This window comes from Lynx canadensis, chromosome B4 (genome assembly GCF_007474595.2).
Source record: "Lynx canadensis isolate LIC74 chromosome B4, mLynCan4.pri.v2, whole genome shotgun sequence".
NCBI classification, from domain to species: Eukaryota; Metazoa; Chordata; class Mammalia; order Carnivora; family Felidae; genus Lynx; species Lynx canadensis.
The window spans coordinates 57,812,559-57,839,192 of record NC_044309.1 but is presented as its reverse complement, the minus strand read 5'-3'; the positions used below and the strand labels follow the sequence as shown (position 1 = coordinate 57,839,192).

Sequence of the window (26,634 nt, the reverse complement as noted above, 5' to 3'; positions counted from 1 at the left end):
CAGAACCAGGCATTAACTTTTGCTTTCACTCACATCTAGGTTGTGATGAGAGATGAGAGATGTCACTGCTTTGAGCATTTCCTAAGATAAAGCTCATTCTCCTTAGCCTGGCCTTGAGTAATAGCCCACATGTAACCTGCAACTTGCTCCAAACTTATATTCTACTATATCCCAGCCAAACTCCAGTTTCCAAAATGACTTGTCCAGCTTTGATTCTTCTTCAAACATTTGAAGCTTTTGCATTCTTACTTCTGTTTTACTTTGTTTTTCCCTCATGCCATTCTCCTCAGAATACCTTGTCCATGATTTTTGCTTTTCCAAATGCAACCCATGTTTCAAGGCCTGGTTCAACTCTCATTTCTTCTATGGAGACTTCTCTGAGCCCATTCTTTATATATATATATATATATATACACACACATATATATATATATATATATATGTATATATATATATACACATATATATATACATATATATATATATATTTTAAGTTTATTTATTTATTTTGAGGAGAGAGAGAGAGAGAGAGAGAGAGAGCGCGCGCGCAGAAGCAGAAGAGGAGCAGAGAGGGAGGGGGAGATAGAATCCCAAGCGGGCTCCATGTGTCAGCACACAATCCGATGTGGGACTCAATCCCACAAACTGTGAGATCATGACCTAAGCCAAGATCAAGAGTCAGACACTTAACCAACTGAGCCACCCAGGTACCCCCTCTGAGCCCATTCTAATCTCCCTGATAATCTGTGAGCTATTTTAAGATTGATTCTTTATTACACATAGTATGGTGCTTTGTACAGAGTAAGTGCTCAAACATAAGTTCGTTGACTGAATTCCGGGATAAATATCCAAGTATTCAACAACTTTTTCTGTACAAATATAATTGTGATTATTTTCCCATTCAAAAAGAGCCCTACCCTCAGCCATGCCTGACAGGGTATAAGAGGGGGGCTATCCATGCTTACCCAGCAGAGGTGTGTACCAGCATGTATGTTTGAAAGTCAGGGGTGCCTGATGTATTCTTGCTTCTTGACTGCTATATTGTTTATGGCAACACTGCTTCTGAAGAGAAAATTAAGTACTGTTAGGTATCTAAAGGCATGTAACAGTATGTTTCATTATCTACTCTCTCTATCTCCAAAGGCAGAAAGACTATTACCGGTCTCAACCCTGTGAGAGAGGTCCAGAAGAAAATAAATGATGTCAAGTAAGAAGTAAATAAATGATGTCTTGAACAAAAGGTATACTTTACCTTGTGGGTAAACTATAATTCTCATTAAAAATCACAGTTCAATAATTTAACAGAATTATATCAATTCCCAATAATTGACATTCTCATATAAACAAGAGCTTTGAGGAAAGAGGTATGGGTGAGGGGCAAGCTTAGTTATACAATATTTCATCATGATACCACAATCAAATTTAAAATATTGCCATACCATAGGGTCTACCAGCATTGTATGCATGTGTGTGATAAAGAAAAAGAATAGGAATCCATTGCCTCATCTCATAATCTCCCAAAGAAAAGTGGTAGAGTTTAGAGTTCTGAGACTACTGACACATACTGGACTTAACTTTCTATTTTGGCACAGTAGTGGTTTGCAACAGGCACTTAAATCGTTTCAAAAAGCTTAAACTTACCAGTTGTTCTTGAAGAGGTTGTTGAATTCCATCCGTGCAGGACAGGGGATCATAGTGAGGAAATTCCTCATCTAAACAGCTCTGTCATGAGAAAATGGTGGAACATATTCAAAGACAGAACGATGACAGAGTCAAAGAAAGATGCAAAACATATTATGCTTAAGAGAAGATATGATGCTACCTGAGGAGGGTAGTTATTGGCCAGTTCTTTCTAGTGTTCAACTTTAAGGGAAGAGGTTTGTAACTGTAAAGCTTTCATTTTCTTTTCCTCATTACTTGTTTTAGAAATGAAATCCAACGATCAGGGACAGGAAACACAAGGGCTCTGTCTTTGAAATCTTCAGGCAGAGGCCAAAGAAGCTTGGTGGAGACATGTCAGTGTAGTGAAAATGGTGTCTATGAAAATTTTATAGCTATCAAATTGTGGCCCTAGTCCAAGAGGTAGATACATATCGATCACAGTTATGCTATAATATAAAATCGTATTGGTGTTCCTAATATGATTAGAGAACATTTGGATGTGGAGGTTTTTCCACTTCAACTTATTATAGGGGGCTTTCTAGGCACTCTGCCTAGCTTAGTCTCCACATGAATAATTTTTGTTCTACTTAAACAGATGTGCCTGCAATACACCCTTGGAAACAGATACATGCAGACATCACCCCTCTCTTTCTTCCCTTCTCCAGTCCCTCCCCCCCAGTGCCAAACTTACCCTTCCTTATGTTCCTCATTTAAGAACAAAAAGGAGAAATTCACCAAGTATCATGAGGGAAAGAAATACATTGAACTCTGCCATGGATATATTGAGATATCCAGACAGAAAGGAGTTGAAAGTTTAATTCAAACAGGAGAAAATAAGAGACAATAATCATCCCAGCCCATCCAAGAGTACACATTCAACAGTATCAGAAAGGAGGTGCCTAAGACTAAAAAAACTGGCCCTTTGCTAATAGATAAATTCTCAAATGTTTCTTTTTGAAAGATGTTATTAGAAGCCATTCACTAACGTGAGTTCTCTCCTCTTGTTTTGCTAAATGCTTTCAGTGCATAAGAGAACAAAGTCCCCCGGAGGATTTTCTTCTAAATTGGTTATTTAATTTTATAATCAAAATCATTATCTATTATAAATTAGCTTCAAAACCTTACACAGATTGGACCTCTTCTCCACAGTAAACACACATCACAGGTTTTTTTGTTTGTTTTTTACCTGAAACGGTAAGCCATGGCATCGTCCTTTAATTAACTTCTTTCTCAGTGACTCAACTGTTGCTATAAAAAGAATTCATAACCAGCTTAATATGGACGTTAGTAACCCGCTTTTTCCCCTGGTTAATTTCATAAACTTTTAACAGTTTTAAATTTGGGGCCCGAGGAAAGGAGAGGGAAAAGCAATGACTTCTGAGAACACTGTTCTCAAATCATGTCCTGGGGCAGTGGATACAGAGAACAAAGGTTGGAGAGGCTAAACCACTATCACTCTTGGGTATTAAAATTAACCTTGGTAGATGCAATTGTCTTCTAGAGGTGAGTCATAGCATTATTTCACCTTCACATAGGAATACACCTGAGAGGTCATCAGTCCAACTGCCTACAAGGTAGAAATCCTCCCTCCAAGCAGCTTCTGCTGGAGCTATGAGTGATGGGAGCCCCAGAATCCTACAGGTACATCTGAGGTACCTGAGAACGTTGTTGTCCAGAGGATTTCAATGATGACTCAGTATGCATGGAGCTGGGATCAGACGCATAGGATAATGCTCAACTCGGTGTACTCTTTCGTGCAATTAAAAATATTTATCTTTCTACTTAAGTGAAATCTGTCTCCTAGTAACTTCGAAATTCTCATCTCTGGAGCAACAGAAATGAAGAAAAAAAAAATACCTTTCTAACCCTGAGCTACATAGTAACATATCACTTATTTGACAATCCTTACTCTTTGAAATATAGCCAAGAACCAGAAAACAGGCCCAAATCTTTTGAACCAAAATAGATGTTGATATGCCTGCCCTTTATTCATGTGGCAACTCCTCACACTTCCACTCATGCAGTAGGCTCTGGATTTATCTATAAATCTCACAAGCTCTGACTGTGTTCTCAGCCCACAGATGATTAAAAACAAATGAGGGTAGGAAGCTCTGCTAGATGGAGACATATTAATAGCTGCCACTTTTTTTTTTTTTTTTTTTTTTTTATATCACTAACAGCCAGGAAAATTAACAGCAAATATTCTGGTGTCCAAAACACATGTGAATCTGGTGCTTATTTTAAAGACCAACAGTTTTATATCTCAATAGCCTGAAGAAATTCTGAACCATGAAAATAATGTTAATATATGTGAAAAGTACAGGGGCGCCTGGGTGGCGCAGTCGGTTAAGCGTCCGACTTCAGCCAGGTCACGATCTCGCGGTCCGTGAGTTCGAGCCCCGCGTCAGGCTCTGGGTTGATGGCTCGGAGCCTGGAGCCTGTTTCCGATTCTGTGTCTCCCTCTCTCTCTGCCCCTCCCCTGTTCATGCTCTGTCTCTCTCTGTCCCAAAAATAAATAAAAATGTTGAAAAAAAAAATATGTGAAAAGTACATAATCTATAAAATTATTTTTTCTAGGAAAAAAGGCTTGAAAAAATAAGTAAAATTCTATTTTGTAAGACTTTTTTTGGTAAAAATTACTTATTTTGCAACTAAGCTTGACACAGTGTTACTGGGCCCACCAGGAGGAAATTATCTTTTTAAAAATTTCTAACACACTTAAGTAGTAAAATTGTTTAATTTTTAATACTTAAAACTCCAGTAAAGATTCAATTTTAGAAAATTCTCTGTGTTAACTCTATTCATAAATAAAGCCCTATACTTCTCCAGACCTACATCTAAGCAATAGCAACCAAACCTTTTAGAAGTGGCCAATATTATGTCTCTGAAGGTAATATATCTCCAAAACACTGTCTCTGGATTTTCCAATTAAGCTTGTGTTTCACAAGAAATAATGAGCTAGTAGAAGGCTGCCTAAATTGCCCATCTGCTTTCCCACCAGGCAATCTTGGGTTTTAGGAATAGTCCATCTCAAGACATTTAAATTGTAAACCTTATTTCAACAGATGTTTTGTGAAATGTGTGGCAAGTATTTCCATATGTTTTATAAGGCAAAACATGTTGCCTTTATGACCCTAATTTGCATTCACCTTTGCATTCTTTTTTATGTGTTTGGAGTTGGATCTGCCATGTCTCTAGGACATTTAGATTTCACATGGAAGCAAATAAAACAATGGCCACTGTATCCCCTGCTGTTGCCATCTGTGATATAGGATGGGACCAGGTGTCTCCAATACTTTGCCTCTGAAGAAGCTGAGACAAAACAACTTTCCAAATGACTATGCAATGAGGCTTTCAGGCAAAGGCCCTGCAATTAATTGGTTGTTGCTAATTTAAAGCCATAGAATTAGAGCTATAATAATGTTAGCTATCAGTGATGGTTGATATTTAAGGAGTATGGACTCTTGTAACACAATATATGTGTCACCTCATGTTCTATAAAAGCATGTATTAAAAAACATCAAATTTCATTGAAAACCACAGACAAGGAGAAAATAATTTACAACACATATATCTGTCAAAGGACTTGTCTCCAAAATATGTCAAGAAATCCTCTAACTCAAAAACAAAAGGACAAACGTCCTAATTTGCAAATGGGCAAAAGACTTTGATATGTCACAGCCAATCAGCACAAAAATGAAAATCACAAGATACACAGAAGAGTGGCAAAAAACAAAAAGACTGATACCATCACACGTTGATGTTGTAGAGCACCTGGAACTTCCAGACACTGCTGGTTAGAGTGTGAAATGTTACTGACCCTATGGAAAACTGGCAGTTTCTTAAAAAGCTAGTTACAGCTACACTACAACCTAACAACTCTGCTCATAGATGGATCTTTCTCCTAAGTTAAAGAAAAACATACGTCCCTACAAAGACCTATACACAGATATTCATAGCAGCTTACTCCATAACACCCCCAAACTGCAAATAACTTAGATGTCCAATAATAGGAGGAAAGATAATCAAATTGTGGAACATTCATATAAAGAAATATGGTTCAGTCATGAAAATGGCATACCACTGAGAAACAAAATAGTAAGATAACTATTATGTTGAGAGTAAGAAGACAGACACGAACAAGAGTACATACTTAATATCTCAATTCTGGAAGCTAAACTAACCCATCGGGGATAAAAATCAGATCAGAGGCTGATTCTGGGCACCTGGGTGGCTCAGTAGGTTAAGCATCCAACTCTTGATTTCAGCTCAGGTTATCATCCCATGGTTTGGTTGGTGGGATCGAGCCCCATGTAGGTCTCTCCGCTGACAGCACGGTGCCTTCTTGGGATTCTCTCTCTCCCTCTCCCCCCAACTCTGTACCTCCCCTGCTTTCAGACACACTCTCTCTTTCAAAATAAATAAAAACTTAAAACAAGAAAGATCAGAGGCTGATCCCTGTAGTGGAGGAGGTGGGAGAAGGACAGTAACTGGAAAGTAGCACAATGTGCATTTGGAAAACTGGTTAAACACTACACTTAAGATCTGAACATTTCAGGATAGGTTAATTGTGCATCAAAAAATGAACATAAAAATTGTAAGACCAAAAATAACTGAGTTTATGAGATGAACACAGTTTGGGAGAGATCACTAAAAACGCACATGTACCACTGTAACCAGAGCACTGACCAACACAATTATAAACTATTAGTGCCTTGGGAGAAAATTTCGATCACTGAGACATGCATCTTAAGATGGCTGACTAAAGGCTGCCTCACAGGATAATAGAAATGTACAATAACAAAAGCATGGAGAGCTGGCGACATTCAAATGGGATAGTGCTGGTGGGGTGCTAAGAAAATGCAGATGGAAGTAGAACTCTCGGGCAGCAGGACTGCTAAAGAGAACACAGGAGGGACTACAGTCTGCCACAAGCCAGAGCTCTGCAAGGCTGGGTGCACCTCTCTGGGGAGGGAGGCCCAGGTGCAGACCCTTGATTTTAATTTTCTTAAAGTAAAGCTGAAAGGGCTCCTGCTGCCTGTCAGCAGCCAAAGCCGAATGCTTCTTCCTTCCCTGTCGAAGGTTACAATTCCATGCCTACCAACCCAGATCCTATTCCCAGGAAAATCATGAATGAAACGACATAACTTCCATATTATGCTCACATGTCATTATCCATTTGTCGATGGTGAATGAGGTAATGCACGTGGGAGAAACGTGCTCTATCAGAACAGACTCTGCCAGGTATGACCAAGCACTAGCTAGTGTTTTGCATGTGTTATTTATAAACTACTGCATTTTCTGGAAGAGGATACGGAGACTCAGAGAGGTAAAGTGATTTGCCCAACATTATCCAGTTTCTCATTTGTAGACTTAGAATCAGAATGTAGGTTTGACTTCAAATACCATGCTCTTAATCATTATGCTATACTGCCTCCTAGATTATTTCATCCATTTCTGTATCCTACATTTGGGAAAATTTAGTCCCCCATCCCATCAGAGCTGTTGAGCATGCTTTTTCTGACTTTGGGTTTTTCCCTCGGTTCTCAGCTCAACACCTATCTTTAAGTGTCTGAATCACGTGAACCCTTCTTTCTTGTCTCATTTCCCTCTTGTGTACTAGTGGCTCAAGACAAGTGGCCCTCATCTTGCATCCATCCTCAAAGCCAGATGGCTCTTATCTGTCCCATACCTCATGCCGTTCATGCTAGGGACGGCAAGTCAGAAGAGAGTTTCCAGTGAGATCATCTAGGTGAAAGCCTTCTCTAAACTATAAAGTTAATAGAGACACTATGCTCAAATAAGGAATTTATGATATACAGGAGCTTCTCGGGTTCTCTTGCCAAGGAAATATTTATAATGTCTAAAGGAAATTAATTCCCTCATCATTGATTACATCAGGGACTCAATGAAGATTTCATGTGGGACAGGGGCAAGAAGAGGATGAACAGCAAAGAGGTGATAGTTTGGATTAGATCAAGTGGTCTATGTTTTGTGTACATTAGAGTCACTCTAATGTGTTGGGTAAATACCCTAGATCTAAGAAGCCTTTTTATTACCTTTTCAAAACAAAAATCCATTTATACATCTAGAATGGCCTTTGTTAACAAGATACTTAGATACATATGTAGGTAAGAAGCAAAAGAAAGAAAATCTGTAAGGAACCATTCCAGAAACTTAGCAGTTATAATGGCATATTTCATGAAGGAAAGCATGTACACTAAGAAATAAGTCCAGCCCTGGTGGCAGCTGAAAGCTTGAATATTACTTATTCAATATTAAGTTCAGGACTTCTAATCAAATGTCATAAACAACTTCCTAGTTTCAGTTTATGAACATTGTCATTGACCTTAACATTTGGACCAAATAACTGAATCTGCACCCAATTTGCTAATGAACCATTCTTAGATACAACAGAAAGTAATTGCCTTAAACACTTAGTAAATGTATTAAGCTAACCAGAAAGTTTCAGAAGAGCTAAATGGATTTGAATATTTTTGTTTTCTGACTCAGAATTCAAAAGTCTGACTCAGAATTCAAACAGCATGTGGTGGCAGTGGTAATGGTGGAATGTGCCAGGATGTGTTTATGTGATAACTGTCCTACCTCGCTGACATTTATTCACAGTCTATCTGGAAAATCTGCTGTACAGAACATCTCAAAAATATGTGCTACCTAAATTTCCCTCTTGTTGCAAGGTTGATTTTAAAGGGCATTGTTAGAAAAATCCTCATAAGTAAATGGTCTTCAGGGTAAAATCTTGATATGTAAGCCTTCTATGGGCAGCAAAAGATACAATCAAGTACAAGAAGTTCAAAAAGCCAGGCAGGTTGTGAGAAACTCAAGATAGAAAGGAAACATCCACTCTACTTTATTCAGCCAGAAAAAACAAAACAAAACAAAACAAAAACACATGCCTGCGACTCAGGGTAGCTTTCATATTCTGTTTTTAATAATGTTTAGACCAATAAACTGGGGAAGACAAGAGCAAGTTCATAATATCAAGAAGGTATATTTTGGAATGTTTAAAAAGTTGACTCTTCCAACAAGGTACTATAAGGAAATCAAGGTGGGGGGAGTTGGAGGAGGAGATAAATTCTTATTTTTATAAAACAGTGGGTATAATGCTGATTTAATCAAAGATAAATATAACTGAAGCAAAAGATTAGTCCTCTAAGCACAGTGTCTAAAGCAAAAATACCATAAGCCATATTTGGAATGCTTTGTTATTCACGTCTCAACATGAACACTTCTAATCACAAGGGAACCTTCTCCAATACCTTCTGAGCAATCATAAAATAATATATAGATTATGTCATTTAAAGCCGCACACTGCCTGATGGAGTAAACTGATAGCTAGAATTACTAAAAACCAGCAAGGTCTGCAAGGTTTAAAAATTATAATAAAATATTGAATAATTACTGTTATGTTAGAACTAGCCAAGTCCTTTAAACTTTTAAACAGCTTTCTCAGAGAGCAATAGAAAGGCTACAAAACAAACAAACCCAAGACTGAAAATCTCCATCTCTATTTCACCTGAAGCTTATAATTCATTTGTTTGTCACCCAAACCAATAACTGTCTCTAAAAAGAATATTTAGCTGGCCAGATAGAACAAAAAGCTAGCCAAATAAGGGCAATTGTCTGATAAATGCTCAAATAAGTAAGCTTTATTTTTACCAAATTATCTTTCTAGAATAAAACAAGCTTATGAATAATCTGCCAACTGTCATTTGACAATTGTCTCTTCAACTAAGTCCTTAGTAAACATTTATCTACTTTTAGGTAATACAGAAAAATACTGAATATTCTAATTTTTTTAAAGCAAAATATATATGTAAAGAACACATTAAAATTTAAAAAGCATTCTCATATATTTAATATTTGGATACACTGAATTCGTAAGTATTTTGCCCCCTAAGATAACTACTTAAAAGAAAATAGAGAGGCAGGTCCTTTTCTACCATGTCTTGAGTACAAGTGAGCTAATAAAATCAGAGTAGAATATGTAAGCTATTTGCGATTTCAAATATCCCATGCATACAAGATTTTTTTCCTTGTTTACTTTTACAGATATTGAGAACTTTAATTTTTAAAGAAATAGCAGTCAGGGCCAAATCTAGCTCATAATAAAAGATCTGAAAGGGAAAGTTAATCGTTAAATCAATCTACTTAGTCACTAGGCAAGCCTCTCTGGAAGCCCACAACTCTGCCTTCTGGAACCATTTGGTTGTCATAAATACAATAATAATACAGCTGCTGTAATCTACAAAAATGGCTGTAGTCCTTTTTCTCAGGTGGACTGAATTGGGACATAACAAATATTTGCTACTCACTTTTCAATTTTCTTGTCTTCCGCTCAAGTGTCTGGCAAGTATTCACTAACTCAGTATTTATAGTCTGAAGATTCCGTTGTTCCGAAATTGCGTCCTCTAATTTATGCAGCAAAGACTTAGCTTTGTCACTGGCTGAGTGGGCTGCCCGATCTCGATCCTCAACCTGGACACGCACAGTTAATGCTGGATTTTAGCAGGGTGGCCAGGAAAGAAAGCAATTGAGCGCTCACTGTTACTATGCACACGAAACTGAAAATGTGCTTTTCTTCTCAGAGAAGTGATAAGCCTCTACTGAACTTCTGCAATTCTGTGTTTGCATGGGCTTTGTATGCCTGAGCTATTTCTTCAGCGGTAAAAGTCCTGATATGTCAAGCTGCCTCTTTCTGCAAAGATGCCTCTTTTCATCAGTAGGCTGTTGACACCGCCTCTTTTACAACTCCCCGTTACTTCCTCCGCTCGCTGCTGGTCGCCAGGGACTGAACTTCGCAGTTCCTCTTTGTGTTTTTTTTTTTTTTTCTGTTCCTCCTCTGTTTTTTACTTCATGGTTTCAAAGACATCTGAGGAAACTTCCCTTTAAATATAAAGTGGTCAAAGGCCACCCTACCTGCTCTTTTCCGTCCTCCAGCCATGGGCTGGTTCCGTGGACCTTCTTCCTAAGGTCAGCTTCCGGGTTGACAGCATCTTCTTGCAGTTGTTCAAGGGCTTCTAGTTGTTTCTGCCTGGAGTTAAAAAAAAAAAAAAAAAAAAAAAAGGTCCAAACCACAAGCTGTCAGTGACATTTCAACTAAGAGTCACCCCTGGGAAGTTGTGACAAATTGAGACTTAATATACTTCCTCAGAGATCAGAGGAAAAAGTGAAAGTATTTACATACATATATAAATGCTTGACAAATAGAGAATTTTAACCAAAGCAATCATATCAATCAGTTGGCCTGATAACCCTACTTTACAGATAAGGGTATTTGATCTCCTATTTTACACTGGAATATTCAGTTTCCCACAAACTACATTCATAGTAGTTAGGATCGGTCACCAATTGCTTAGATGGTGGCACAATGAGATCACTGTAAGAGGTGGAATATTTACACATCATAGCTAGCCTTTTTTTTTTCTGAAAAAAAAGAGAGAAAAGAAAAAGAAGGAAAAAGAAACAAAAAAGAAAAGAAATAAGAGCTTTGTTTCATGATCTTGGCCTTTTCTAAGAGTTGCCCATCATGGTAAATCATGAGTATAGGAAGGGCTGCTCCCAAGCACAGATGAAACACTAGATGTTAGTATTTCCAAGTGAAGTCTTGTCTTTTCTGAAAACTTGACCCCTCTCCCTTTCTTCCTCACTCCAAATCTCTTAGTGTTATTATGTTACCTCTCTTTTGGATCCAACCCTAATCCTCCAAATACATTAAAATGCACCTGCTCTCAGTTAGCTGGTATTATTTAAACCATGTTATGTATCAATATGTCCATGACTATCTGGAAACAACTGAATAAGGACCTTAGCTCAAAGGGATAATAAACTCTGGGAGCTTCAAAGCAGTGAGGAAAGCACTATCAGGTTTAGGCCTTTTGCATGCCTCTCAAACGTTAACAGAGTCAGAATCTCATTGTATATTTACATAAATCTATCCCTAACTACAAGAAGAATCACATGAGAGACCAGGATGGTTGCATAGAATGCTTACCATCATGGTAAACTAGCAAATAAAGCTCTAAAGAAAAATAAGAACTACCTAAACAAACAATATATTGAGCTTTATTTAATACCTTATAGTTAGTCTTTCCTTTTGTAAATTGTGGCAAAAATATTAAATATGAGATCTATCCCCTTAACACATTTTTAGGTGTTTGTTAACTATAGGCACAGTGTGGTATAGCAGATCGCTAGAAATTACCTGTCTTGCTAACTGAAGCTTTATATCCATTACGTTGCAACTCTCCATTTCCCCTTCCTCTAGTCCCTGGAAACCACCATTCAACTTTCTGCTTCTATGAGTTTGACTATTGTAAATACCTCATAGAAGTGTAATCATGACATTTGTCCTTCTGTGACTGGTTAATTTCACTTAGCATAATGTCCTCAAGATTTATCCATTTATCACATATGACAAAATTTCCTTCTTTTTAAAGACTGAATAATATTCCATTTTACCCAAACACACACACACACACACACACACACACACACACACACACACGTATATATTTTATTTACCATGGATATTTAGGTTGTTTCTACATCTTGATTATCATGAATAATGCTGCAATAAACATGGGTATGTAAATATATCTTCAAGATTTTGCTTTGAATTCTTTTGAACATATACCCAGAAGTGGGAATGCTGGATCATTTGGTAGTTCTATTTTTAATTTTTTGAGGAAACTCCATACTGTTTTCCATAGCAGTTGCCCTCTTTTACATTTCTACCAATAGTGTACAGAGTTTTAATGCTCTACATCTTTGCCTACATTTGGTATCTTTTTGTGTTTTTTGGTTTTTAATAATAGCCTTCCCTAACAGGTATGATTCATTCATCATTGTGAAAGACTCATTGTGGGTTTTATTTGCATTTCCCTGATGACGAGTGATGTTGATCACCTTCTCATATACCTTTTGGTCAACTATAGGTCTTCTTTGGAAAAATGTCTATTCAAGTCCTTTGCTATTTTTAAATTGGGTTATTTTGTTGTTGTTACTGAGTTGTAGTAGTTCTTCATGTATCTTGAATACCCTTATCAGATATATGGTTTACAAAAATTTTCTTTCATTCATAGGTTACCTTTTCTCTGTTAAATCCTTTGTTGTTCAGAAGCTGTTTAGTCTGATGTAGATCCACTTATCTAGCTTTACTTGCCTTGCTTCTGCTTTTGATGTCATAGCCAAGGCCAGTGTCATGAAGATTTTCCCCCAAGTTTTATTCTAGGAGTTTTACAGTTTTAGGTCATATATTTAAGTCTTTAATCCATATTGAGTTGATTTTTGTATGTGGTATGTAGCAAGGTTCACCTTCATTCTTTTTGCATGTGAATATCCAGTTTTCCCAACACCATTTGTTGAAAGGACTATCCTTTCTCCACTGTGTATTGTTGACACCCTAGTCAAAGATGACTTGGCCATTTACACATGGCCATATTATTTCTGGGCACTCTATTCTGTTCTACTCTCTTTAGGCTAGTACCATACTTTTTGAATTACCATAGCTTTGAAATAGATATCTTAAAATAAGGAAGTGTGATACCTCCAGCTTTATGTTTCTTTCTCAAGATTGTTTTGGCTATTCAAGATCCTTTGTGGTTCCATATGAACATCAGAATTATTTTTTCTATTACTGTAGAAAATACGATTAGGATTTTGATTGGTATTGCACTGAATCTGTATATCACTTTGGGTAATATGGACCTTTTGACATTATTAAGTCTTCTAATCTATGAATACAGATGTCTTCACTTATTTGTACCTTCTTTAATTTCTTTCAGCAATGTTTTATAGTTTCACCTCCTTATTAAATTCATTGCTATTTTATTCTTTGGATACTGTTTTAAATGAGATTGTTTTTCCAACTTCCTTTTTAGATAGTTCATTGTTAGTGTATAGAAATGCATCTGATTTTTATATGTTAATTTTGTATGTATGCTGGAACTTTGCTGTATTTATTTTTGAGAGAGAGGCTGAGAGAAAGGGAGACAGAGATTCAAAGCAGACTCTGCACTATTAGTGCAGAGCCTGACACAGGGCTCAAACTCATGAACCACGAGATCATGACCTAAGCTGAAGGTCAGACCCCAACTGACTGAGCCAACTGAGCCAAAGGTGCCCTATGTATAAGATCATGTCTGCAAATACAGATGATTTTACTGCTTCCTTTCCAATGTGGATGCCTTTTGTTTCTTTTTCTTGCTTAATTGTTCTGGCTAAGGACTTCTAGGAGTATTTTTCTTAGTAGTGGTGAGAGTGGACATGCTTGCCTTGGTTCTGATCTTAGAGAAAAGCTTTTAGTCTTTCGAGTATGGTATTCGCTGTGTGCTTTTCATTTATGACCTTTATTATGCTGAGTCATTTCTATTTCTAGTATTTTGAATATTTTTATCATGAAAAAGTTAGATCTTGCCAAATCTTTTTCTTCATCATTTCAGATGACCATGTGATATATATCTTTCATTCTGTTAATGGAGTATATCACATTAATTTATTTGTGTATGTTGAACCATCCTTACATCCCAGGGATAAATCTTACATGGTCATCGTGTATTATTGTTTTTGATACCTTATTGAAGTTGATTGCTAGTATTTTGTTGCACCTATACTCATCAGGAATATTGACCTGTAGTTTTCTTTGCTTGTAGTATCTTTGGTTTTGGTGTCAGCAAAAAATTGACCTCACTAAAAGAATGGGGAAGTGGTTTCTCCTGTATGATTTTTTGAAAGTTTCAAAAGACACCACCTGGTCCTGATCTTTGTTGGGTTTTGAATACTGCTTCAATCTCCTTAGCATTTTTTGCTCTGTTCTTACTGACTCAGGCTTGCTAGGTTATATGTTCCTAAACATCCATTTCTTCAAGCTTATCCAATTATTGGTGTATGACTGCTTGCTCATGATGGTCTTTTATGATCCTTCCACCCGCCCCCACACTGTAGCATCAGTTGTAATATCTCCTCTTTTGTTTCTGATTTTATCTTAATCTACTCTTTTTCTTAGTCTAGCTATAGGTTTGTCAATTATATCTTCAAAAAACACAACTCGGGGGTGCCTGGGTGGCTCAGTTGGTTGGGCATCCAACTTTGGCTCAGGTCATGATCTCGCGGTCCGTGAGTTTGAGCCCCGCATCAGGCTCTGGGCTGATGGCTCAGAGCCTGGAGCCTGCTTCGGATTCTGTGTCTCCCCCTCTCTCTGCCCCTTCCCTATTCATGCTCTGTCTCTGTCTCTCAAAAATGAATAAACGTTAAAAAAAATTTTTTTTTAATAAAAAAGTAAAAAAACACGACTCAGACTTTCAGGAAATATGGGAGAAGAGGAGGATCCTAGGCTCACCTAATCCCACAGATATGCCCAGATAACACACACATCAGTGTAAATAAGACAAAGTGACCCAAACACTGAAAGAATAGACTTTCCACAGCTAAATGTAGAAAAGAGGCCACAATGAAGAGGGTAGGAAGGGCAGAGACATGGTCAGGAGCCAAAATGACTCATGGGACTGTCTGTTGGAAGGAAGGATGCCACTGGCACAGAGAGGGGAGAGAAGGAGACCCCACACCAAGCATTTCAGGCATGGGGGAGCCACAGTGGGAAGATGAATTCCCATAACATTGGGCTTTGAAAACCAGAGGGGCCTAATAGTTCCACCACGATACAGCATAGAAGCAGCAGTTTGAAATATATCCGGGGTATATGGGAGGGAGAGTTATTCACTTATCTCAGAGCAGGTGCTGGAGGGGCAGGGATCTTTGGAAGAGTTCTCCAAGAACTGCTCTGACTGCAGTCCTTACCCACCAATGACAGCTTCTCATTGGACACCAAAGGTAGAGAACCTTGAAGTTTGGTGCTACTACAGGTCTGGCAAAGTCCTGGTCTGGGACAAAACCAGCCCGGGTGGTCCCAGACTGGCCCATTAACAACACAAATACCAAACTATGACCACAACAGGCAAGGAGAGCCATCGCAGATGACTGGATTGAAGGCAAATGTTGCTCAGCCATATTACCAGTATACATGCAACACACATAGGAGACACTCCTGAAGGATCAGGTTCTGGTAAACAGGGGACATGGCACTGCAGAGCTCCACAGGATGTCTTCTTCATAAGGCCACTACTTTCAAGAGCAGAGACATTGCTGACTTTCCTAACATATAGAAAGAGACACAGAGAATTAGACAAAAAAAAAAAAAAAAAAAAAAAAAAGAAAGAAAAGAAAAAAGAGAGAGAGAGAGAGAGACAGAGGATTATGTCCCAAATGAAAGAACAAGTCAAAATGACAACAAAAGACCTAAACAAAACAGAGATAATATGTCTGTTAGAGAATTTAAAATAATGGTAATAATGGTACTCAATGGACTTGAGAAAAGATTGGAGGATTTCAGTGAGACACTCAACAAAGAGATAGAAAACATAAAATAGAACCAATCAGAGATAAACAGCTCAATAACTGAAATTTAAAACACATTAGGTAGAGAAGGGGAGAAGATGGCAGCATAGGATGATGCTGGCCTCACCTCGTCCTGCTGATCGCTTAGATTCCACCCACATCTGCCTAATTTATCCCGATAACCACCAGAAGACTAGCAGAATGGACTATCTGGAGCCAAGCATAGACAAGAGGCCCACGGAAGAGGGTAGGAAGGGCGGAGAGGCGGTACGCACTACATGAACTAGTGGGAGGGAGCCGGGGTGGTGGAGGGGCAGCCCGCCTGGCAAGGCAGAGCCCCCGAGGAGAGAGCTTTCCCCTGAGATCAGGAACAAAACAGGGATGTCCACTCTCACTGCTGTTGTTTAACATAGTGTTGGAAGTCCTAGCATCAGCAATTATACAACAAAAGGAAATCAAAGGCATCAAAATTGGAAAAGATGAAGTCAAGCTTTCACTTTTTGCAGATGACATGATATTATACATGGAAAACCTGATAGACTCCACCAAAAGTCTGCTAGAACTGATACATGAATTCAGCAAAGTCACAGGATACAAAATCAATGTACAGAAATCAGTTGCATTCTTATACACTAACAATGAAGCAACAGAAAGACAAATAAAGAAACTGATCCCATTCACAATTGCACCAAGAAGCATAAAATACCTAGGAATCAATCTAACCAAAGATGTAAAGGATCTGTATGCTGAAAACTACAGAAAGCTTATGAAGGTAATTGAAGAAGATTTAAAGAAATGGAAAGACATTCCTTGCTCATGGATTGGAAAAATAAATATTGTTAAAATGTCAATACTACCCAAAGCTATCTACACATTCAATGCAATCCCAATCAAAATTGCACCAGCATTCTTCTCAAAGCTAGAACAAGCAATCATAAAATTTGTATGGAACCACAAAAGACCCCAAATAGCCAAAGTAATCTTGAAGATGACCACCAAAGCAGGAGGCATCACAATCCCAGACGTTAGCCTCTACTACAAAGCTGTCATCATCAAGACAGCATGGTATTGGCACAAAAACAGACACATAGACCAATGGAATAGAATAGAAATCCCAGAAGTAGACCCACAAAAGTATGGCCAACTCATCTTTGACAAAGCAGGAAATAATATCCAATAGAAAAAAGACAGTCTCTTTAACAAATGGTGCTGGGAGAACTGGACAGCAACATGCAGAAGATTGAAACTAGACAACTTTCTTACATCATTCACAAAAATAAACTCAAAATGGATAAAGGACCCGAATGTGAGACAGGAAACCATCAAAACCCTAGAGGAGAAAGCAGGAAAAAACCTCTCTGACCTCAGCTGCAGCCATTTCTTACTTGACACATCCCCAACGGCAAGGGAATTAAAAGCAAAAATGAACTATTGGGACCTCATCAAGATAAAAAGCTTCTTCACTGCATAGGAAACAATCAACAAAACTAAAAGGCAACCAACGGAATGGGAAAAGATATTTGCAAATGACATATCGGACAAAGGGCTAGTATCCAAAATCTATAAAGAGCTCACCAAACTCTACACCCAAAAAACAAATAATCCAGTGAAGAAATGGGCAGAAAACATGAATAGACACTTCTCTAAAGATGTGTCAGGCCAACAGATGGCCTGACAGGTACATGAGAAGATGCTCGACATCACTCATCATCCAGGAAATACAAATCAAAACCACATTGAGATACCACCTCACACCAGTCAGAATGGCTAACATGAACAACTCACGCAACAGCCAATGTTGGTGAGGATGTGGAGAAAGAGGATCTCTTTTGCACTGCTGGTGGGAATGCAAACTGGTGCAGCCACTCTGGAAAACATGTGGAGGTTCCTCAAAAAATTAAAAATAGATCTACCCTATGACCTAGGAATTTACCCAGTGGGTACAGGACTGCTGATGTATAGGGGCACTTGTAACCTAATGTTAATAGCAGCACTTTCAACAAGAGCCTAAATGTCCATCAACTGATGAATGGATAAAGAAATTGTGGTTTATATACATAATGGAATACTACATGGCAATGAAAAACAATGAAATACGGCCTTTTGTAGCAATGTGGATGGAACTGGAGAGTGTGATGCTAAGTGAAATAAATCATACAGAGAAGGACAGATACCATATGTTTTCATTCTTATGTGGATCCTGAGAAACTTAACAGAAGACCATGGGGGAAGGGAAGAAAAAAAAAGAGGTTAGGGAGGGAGGGAGCCAAAACATAAGAGACTCTTAAAGACTGAGAACAAACTGAGGGTTGATGGGGGGTGGAGGGAGGGGAGGGTGGGTGATGGGTATTGAGGAGGACACCTGTTGGGATGAGCATTGGGTGTTGTATGGAAACCAACTTGACAATAAATTTCATATTAAAAAAAAGATAAATCAGCTGCATTATGTAGAAAAAAAATACATTAAAAGAAGCAGAACAGATCAGTGATCTGGAGGACAGAATAGTAGAAAGCAATCTAGCTGAACATGAGAAAGAAAAAAATAATAAATGAAAACAGAGTAATAGAACTCAATGACCTGATGAAGCATAATAACATTCACATCATAAGGATCCCAGAAGGAAAAGAGAGCAAAGGGGGCATAAAATACATTTGAATAAATAATCCCTGAAAACTACCTGAATCTGGGGAAGGAAACACAAATTCAGATCCATGAGGCAATGAGGAAAGTCCGGAACAAAATTGACCTAAGCAGGGCCACACCAAGACACAGAGTAATTAAGATCAAAATGTAGCAATTAAGAGCATTTTTAAAACAGCATGAGGAAACCAAACAGTTGCATTCAAGGGAGTCCCCATAAGGCTATCCACTGATGTTTGAGCAGTCACTTTGCAGGCCAGAAAAGAGTAGAATGATATATTCAAAGTGTTCAAAGAAAAAATCTGCAACCAAGAATGCTCTATCTAGCAAAGCTATCACTCAGAATAGGAGAGATGAGGTTTTCAGAGAAAAAAAAAATTTAAAGAAATTTACCACTAAACAAGCCTTACAAGAAATGTTAAAGGGGACTCTTTGAGTGGAAAAGAATGACTATAAGTAGGAATGAGAAAAGTAAGATGCACTAAATCACTACAGTTAAGTGTATCTATAAAAATCAGCCAAGGGATTCACAAAGTAAGAGATGTAAAGTATGACACCATATACCTAAATTGCGGAGGGAGAGGAGTAAAAATTTAGTGCTTTTAGAATGAGTTCAAACTTAAACAACCATCAAAATACTATAGACTGCTATATCAAAAATATAATATAGAGCTCGGTGCAGGAAGATGGCGGCGTAGGAGGACTCTGGGCTCACCACGCGTCCTGCTGATCACTTAGATTCCACCTACACCTACCTAAATAACCCAGAAAACCGCCAGAGGATTAGCAGAACGGAGTCACCGGACCCTAGTGCAGACGAGAGGCCCACGGAAGAGGGTAGGAAGGGCGGCGAGGCGGTGCGCGCTCCACGGACTGGCGGGAGGGAGCCGGGGCGGAGGGGCGGCTCGCCAGCCAAGCAGAGCCCCCGAGCCAGGCTTGCAAAAGCGGAGGGGCCTGACGGACTGTGTTCCGACAGCAAGCGCGACTTAGCGTCTGGGAGGTCATAAGTTAACAGCTCTGCTCGGAAAGCGGGAAGGCTGGAGGACAAAGGGAGGGTGAGCTGCGGAGCCCCCGGACGACAGAGCTCAGTTTGGCGGGGAACAAAGGCGCTCGCCAGCGCCATCTCCCCCGCCCATCCCCCAGCCAAAATCCCAAAGGGAACCGGTTCCAGCCAGGGAAATTGCTCGCTCCGCGCAAACACCCAACTCTGTGCTTCTGCGGAACCAAACCTCCGGCAGCGGATCTGACTCCCTCCGGCTGCCACAGGGCCCCTCCTGAAGTGGATCACCTAAGGAGAAGCGAGCTAAGCCTGCCCCCCCCCGCCGCCGTGCACCTTGCCTTCCCACCCCAGCTAATACGCCAGATCCCCAGCATCACAAGCCTGGCAGTGTGCAAGTAGCCCAGACGGGCCACGCCACCCCACAGTGAATCCCGCCCCTAGGAGAGGGGAAGAGAAGGCACACACCAGTCTGACTGTGGCCCCAGCGGTGGGCTGGGGGCAGACATCAGGACTGACTGCGGCCCCGCCCACCAACTCCAGTTATACACCACAGCACAGGGGAAGTGCCCTGCAGGTCCTCACCACACCAGGGACTATCCAAAATGACCAAGCGGAAGAATTCCCCTCAGAAGAATCTCCAGGAAATAACAACAGCTAATGAGCTGATCAAAAAGGATTTAAATAATATAACAGAAAGTGAATTTAGAATAATAGTCATAAAATTAATCGCTGGGCTTGAAAACAGTATACAGGACAGCAGAGAATCTCTTGCTACAGAGATCAAGAGACTAAGGAACAGTCACGAGGAGCTGAAAAACGCGTTAAATGAAATGCAAAACAAAATGCAAACCACCACGGCTCGGATGGAAGAGGCAGAGGAGAGAATAGGTGAACTAGAAGATAAAGTTATGGAAAAAGAGGAAGCTGAGAAAAAGAGAGATAAAAAAATCCAGGAGTATGAGGGGAAAATTAGAGAACTAAGTGATACACTAAAAAGAAATAATATACGCATAATTGGTATCCCAGAGGAGGAAGAGAGAGGGAAAGGTGCTGAAGGGGTACTTGAAGAAATTATAGCTGAGAACTTCCCTGAACTGGGGAAGGAAAAAGGCATTGAAATCCAAGAGGCACAGAGAACTCCCTTCAGACGTAACTTGAATCGATCTTCTGCATGACATATCATAGTGAAACTGGCAAAATACAAGGATAAAGAGAAACTTCTGAAAGCAGCAAGGGGTAAACGTGCCCTCACATATAAAGGGAGACCTATAAGACTCGTGACTGATCTCTCTTTTGAAACTTGGCAGGCCAGAAAGAATTGGCACGAGATTTTCAGGGTGCTAGACAGCAAAAATATGCAGCCGAGAATCCTTTATCCAGCAAGTCTGTCATTTAGAATAGAAGGAGAGATAAAGGTCTTCCCAAACAAACAAAAACTGAAGGAATTTGTCACCACTAAACCAGCCCTACAAGAGATCCTAAGGGGGACCCTGTGAGACAAAGTACCAGAGACATCACTACAAGCATAAAACATACAGACATCACAATGACTCTAAACCCGTATCTTTCTATAATAACACTGAATGTAAATGGATTAAATGCGCCAACCAAAAGACATAGGGTATCAGAATGGATAAAAAAACAGGACCCATCTATTTGCTGTCTACAAGAGACTCATTTTAGACCTGAGGACACCTTTAGATTCAGAGTGAGGGGATGGAGAACTATTTATCATGCTACTGGAAGCCAAAAGAAAGCTGGAGTAGCCATACTTATATCAGACAAACTAGACTTTAAATTAAAGGCTGTAACAAGAGATGAAGAAGGACATTATATAATAGTTACAGGGTCTATCCATCAGGAAGAGCTAACAATTATAAATGTCTATGCGCCGGATACCGGAGCCCCCAAATATATAAAACAATGAATCACAAACATAAGCAACCTTATTGATAAAAATGTGGTAATTGCTGGGGACTTTAACACCCCACTTACAGAAATGGATAGATCATCTAGACACACGGTCAATAAAGAAACAAGAGCCCTGAATGAGACATTGAATCAGATGGACTTGACAGATATATTTAGAACTCTGCATCCCAAAGCAACAGAATATACTTTCTTCTCGAGTGCACATGGAACATTCTCCAAGATAGATCATATACTGGGTCACAAAACAGCCCTTCATAAGTTTACAAGAATTGAAATTATACCATGCATACTTTCAGACCACAATGCTATGAAGCTTGAAATCAACCACAGGAAAAAGTCTGGAAAACCTCCAAAAGCATGGAGGTTAAAGAACACCCTACTAACGAATGAGTGGGTCAACCAGGCAATTAGAGAAGAAATCAAAAAATATATGGAAACAAACGAAAATGAAAATACAACAATCCAAACGCTTTGGGACGCAGCGAAGGCAGTCCTGAGAGGAAAATACATTGCAATCCAGGCCTATCTCAAGAAACAAGAAAAATCCCAAATACAAAATCTAACAGCACACCTAAAGGAAATAGAAGCAGAACAGCAAAGGCAGCCTAAACCCAGCAGAAGAAGAGAAATAATAAAGATCAGAGCAGAAATAAACAATATAGAATCTAAAAAAACTGTAGAGCAGATCAACGAAACCAAGAGTTGGTTTTTTGAAAAAATAAACAAAATTGACAAACCTCTAGCCAGGCTTCTCAAAAAGAAAAGGGAGATGACCCAAATAGATAAAATCATGAATGAAAATGGAATTATTACAACCAATCCCTCAGAGATACAAACAATTATCAGGGAATACTATGAAAAATTATATGCCAACAAATTGGACAACCTGGAAGAAATGGACAAATTCCTGAACACCCACACTCTTCCAAAACTCAATCAGGAGGAAATAGAAAGCTTGAACAGACCCATAACCAGCGAAGAAATTGAATCGGTTATCAAAAATCTCCCAACAAATAAGAGTCCAGGACCAGATGGCTTCCCAGGGGAGTTCTACCAGACATTTAAAGCAGAGATAATACCTATCCTTCTCAAGCTATTCCAAGAAATAGAAAGGGAAGGAAAACTTCCAGACTCATTCTATGAAGCCAGTATTACTTTGATTCCTAAACCAGACAGAGACCCAGTAAAAAAAGAGAACTACAGGCCAATATCCCTGATGAATATGGATGCAAAAATTCTCAATAAGATACTAGCAAATCGAATTCAACGGCATATAAAAAGAATTATTCACCATGATCAAGTGGGATTCATTCCTGGGATGCAGGGCTGGTTCAACATTCGCAAATCAATCAACGTGATACATCACATTAACAAAAAAAAAGAGAAGAACCATATGATCCTGTCAATCGATGCAGAAAAGGCCTTTGACAAAATCCAGCACCCTTTCTTAATAAAAACCCTCGAGAAAGTCGGGATAGGAGGAACATACTTAAAGATCATAAAAGCCATTTATGAAAAGCCCACAGCTAACATCATCCTCAACGGGGAAAAACTGAGAGCTTTTTCCCTGAGATCAGGAACACGACAGGGATGCCCACTCTCACCGCTGTTGTTTAACATAGTGCTGGAAGTTCTAGCATCAGCAATCAGGCAACAAAAGGAAATCAAAGGCATCAAAATTGGCAAAGATGAAGTCAAGCTTTCGCTTTTTGCAGATGACATGATATTATACATGGAAAATCCGATAGACTCCACCAAAAGTCTGCTAGAACTGATACATGAATTCAGCAAAGTTGCAGGATACAAAATCAATGTCCAGAAATCAGTTGCATTCTTATACACTAACAATGAAGCAACAGAAAGACAAATAAAGAAACTGATCCCATTCACAATTGCACCAAGAAGCATAAAATACCTAGGAATAAATCTAACCAAAGATGTAAAGGATCTGTATGCTGAAAACTATAGAAAGCTTATGAAGGTAATTGAAGAAGCTTTAAAGAAATGGAAAGACATTCCCTGCTCATGGATTGGAAAAATAAATATTGTCAAAATGTCAATACTACCCAAAGCTATCTACACATTCAATGCAATCCCAATCAAAATTGCACCAGCATTCTTCTCGAAATTAGAACAAGCAATCCTAAAATTCATATGGAACCACAAAAGGCCCCGAATAGCCAAAGTAATTTTGAAGAAGAAGACCAAAGCAGGATGCATCGCAATCCCAGACTTTAGCCTCTACTACAAAGCTGTCATCATCAAGACAGCATGGTATTGGCACAAAAACAGACACACAGACCAATGGAATAGAATAGAAACCCCAGAACTAGACCCACAAACGTACGGCCAACTCATCTTTGACAAAGCAGGAAAGAACATCCAATGGAAAAAAGACAGCCTCTTTAACAAATGGTGCTGGGAGAACTGGACAGCAACATGCAGAAGGTTGAAACTAGACCACTTTCTCACACCTTTTACAAAAATAAACTCAAAATGGATAAAGGACCTAAATGTGAGACAGGAAACCATCAGAACCTTAGAGGAGAAAGCAGGAAAAGACCTCTCTGACCTCAGCCGTAGCAATCTCTTACTCGACACATCCCCAAAGGCAAGGGAATTAAAAGCAAAAGTGAATTACTGGGACCTTATGAAGATAAAAAGCTTCTGCACAGCAAAGGAAACAACCAACAAAACTAAAAGGCAACCAACGGAATGGGAAAAGATATTTGCAAATGACATATCGGACAAAGGGCTAGTATCTAAAATCTATAAAGAGTTCACCAAACTCCACACCCGAAAAACAAATAACCCAGTGAAGAAATGGGCAGAAAACATGAATAGACACTTCTCTAAAGAAGACATCCAGATGGCCAACAGGCACATGAAAAGATGTTCAGCGTCGCTCCTTATCAGGGAAATACAAATCAAAACCACACTCAGGTATCACCTCACGCCAGACAGAGTGGCCAAAATGAACAAATCAGGAGACTATAGATGCTGGAGAGGATGTGGAGAAACGGGAACCCTCTTGCACTGTTGGTGGGAATGCAAATTGGTGCAGCCGCTCTGGAAAGCAGTGTGGAGGTTCCTCAGAAAATTAAAAATAGGCCTACCCTATGACCCAGCAATAGCACTGCTAGGAATTTACCCAAGGGATACAGGAGTACTGATGCATAGGGGCACTTGTACCCCAATGTTCATAGCAGCACTCTCAACAATAGCCAAATTATGGAAAGAGCCTAAATGTCCATCAACTGATGAATGGATAAAGAAATTGTGGTATATATACACCATGGAATACTATGTGGCAATGAGAAAGAATGAAATATGGCCTTTTGTAGCAACGTGGATGGAACTGGAGAGTGTGATGCTAAGTGAAATAAGCCATACAGAGAAAGACAGATACCATATGGTTTCACTCTTATGTGGATCCTGAGAAACTTAACGGGAACCCATGGGGGAGGGGAAGGAGGAAAAAAAAAAAAAAAAGAGGTTAGAGTGGGAGAGAGCCAAAGCATAAGAGACTCTTAAAAACTGAGAACAAACTGAGGGTTGGTGGGGGGTGGGAGGGAGGGGAGGGTGGGTGATGGGTATTGAGGAGGGCACCTTTTGGGATGAGCACTGGGTGTTGTATGGAAACCAATTTGTCAATAAATTTCATATATATATATAAAAATATATATATATAAAAAATATATATATATAATATAGAAAAACTTAATGGGAACCACAAATCAAAAGCCGGTAATAGATATGCAAAAAAAAAAAATGAAAAGAAATCCAAGTATATCACAAAGAAAACCAGCAAACCATGACAGGAGAAAGGAATAGAAAACTATAAAACAGTAATAAAACAAATAACAAAATGGCAATAAATATATAATGATCAGTAATTACTTTGGATGTAAATGGACTAAAAGCTCCAATCAAAAGATGTAAGGAGATGGAGTGGATAAAAAAAACAAGACCTATCTATATGCTGCCTACAAGACACTCATTTCAGACCTAAAGACACATGCAGATTGAAAGTGAATGGATGGAAGAGCATTTATCATGTAAATGGAAGTAAAAGAAAACCAGAGGAGCAATACTTAAATCAGACAAAAAGAGACTTTAAAACAAAGATTGTAAGAGACAAAGAAAGACAGTATATAATCTTAAAGGGAACAATGCAAAAAGAAGACTTAACAATTATAAATATTTATGCACCTAACATGGAAACATCCAAATACAAAAAGAACCTAATTACATAAAGTTAATAATCAATAGCAATACAATAATAGTAAGAGACTTTAACATCCCACTTACATGCAAGGATAGATCATCCAAACAGAAAATCAACAAGAAAAGAGTGTTTTTGAATGACACATTGGACTAGATAGATCTAACAGATATATTCAGAACAGTCTATTCTAAAACAGTAAAATACACATCCTTTTCAAGTACACATAGAACAGATCACATATTAGGCAACAAAATAAGTCTCAACAAATTCAAAATAATTGAAGTCATACTATGCATCTTTTCCAACCACAGTACCATGAAACTAGAAATCAACCACAAGAAAAAATTTCCAAAGAACTCAAATACATGAAAGTTAAATAACATGCTACTAAACAATGAATGGGTCAGCCAAGAAATCAAAGAGGAATTCAAAAATTACATGGAGACAAATGAAAGCAGAAACTAATGGTACAACAATGTTTGGGATGTAGTAAAATCTCTTCTAAAAGTAAACTTTATAGCAATACAGACCTACCACAAGAAGCAAGAAAAATCTCAAACAACCTAGCCATACATCTAAAGGAGCTAGAAAAAGAAGAACAAATTCCAAAACCAGGAGAAGGGAATAATAATAAGAGGAAAAGGAAATGAAATAGAAACAGAGAAACAATAGGACATATCAATAAAACCAAAAACTGGTTTTTTGGAAGGATCAACAAAATTTATAAACCTTTAGCCAGACTCAAGAGAGAAAGAG

The 26,634-nt window shown here is 38.8% G+C and overlaps 2 protein-coding genes across 3 annotated transcripts in view; both read right to left on the bottom strand.

The window, feature by feature from the left end:
- The window catches only part of IRAG2 (inositol 1,4,5-triphosphate receptor associated 2), a 51,943-nt gene extending 41,764 nt beyond the window's left edge, over positions 1-10,179 (bottom strand). The window contains exons 1-4 of one of the 2 annotated variants that reach the window (XM_030321955.1): positions 9,999-10,179; positions 2,849-2,910; positions 1,642-1,722; positions 966-1,062 (exon numbers count right to left, since the gene is read on the bottom strand). The gene's annotated coding sequence lies outside the window, so the exon portion shown is untranslated. The remainder of the gene's footprint in view (positions 1-965; positions 1,063-1,641; positions 1,723-2,848; positions 2,911-9,998) is intronic. The other variant, XM_030321956.1, reaches the window with a different exon arrangement.
- A 322-nt stretch (positions 10,180-10,501) lies between these two features.
- LOC115518469 (inositol 1,4,5-triphosphate receptor associated 2) overlaps positions 10,502-26,634 on the bottom strand; it is an 82,479-nt gene continuing 66,346 nt past the window's right edge. Inside the window, exon 17 of the mRNA XM_030321953.1 lies at positions 10,502-10,717. Coding sequence (XP_030177813.1) covers positions 10,546-10,717 — 172 coding nt within the window. The 3' untranslated portion in view covers positions 10,502-10,545. The remainder of the gene's footprint in view (positions 10,718-26,634) is intronic.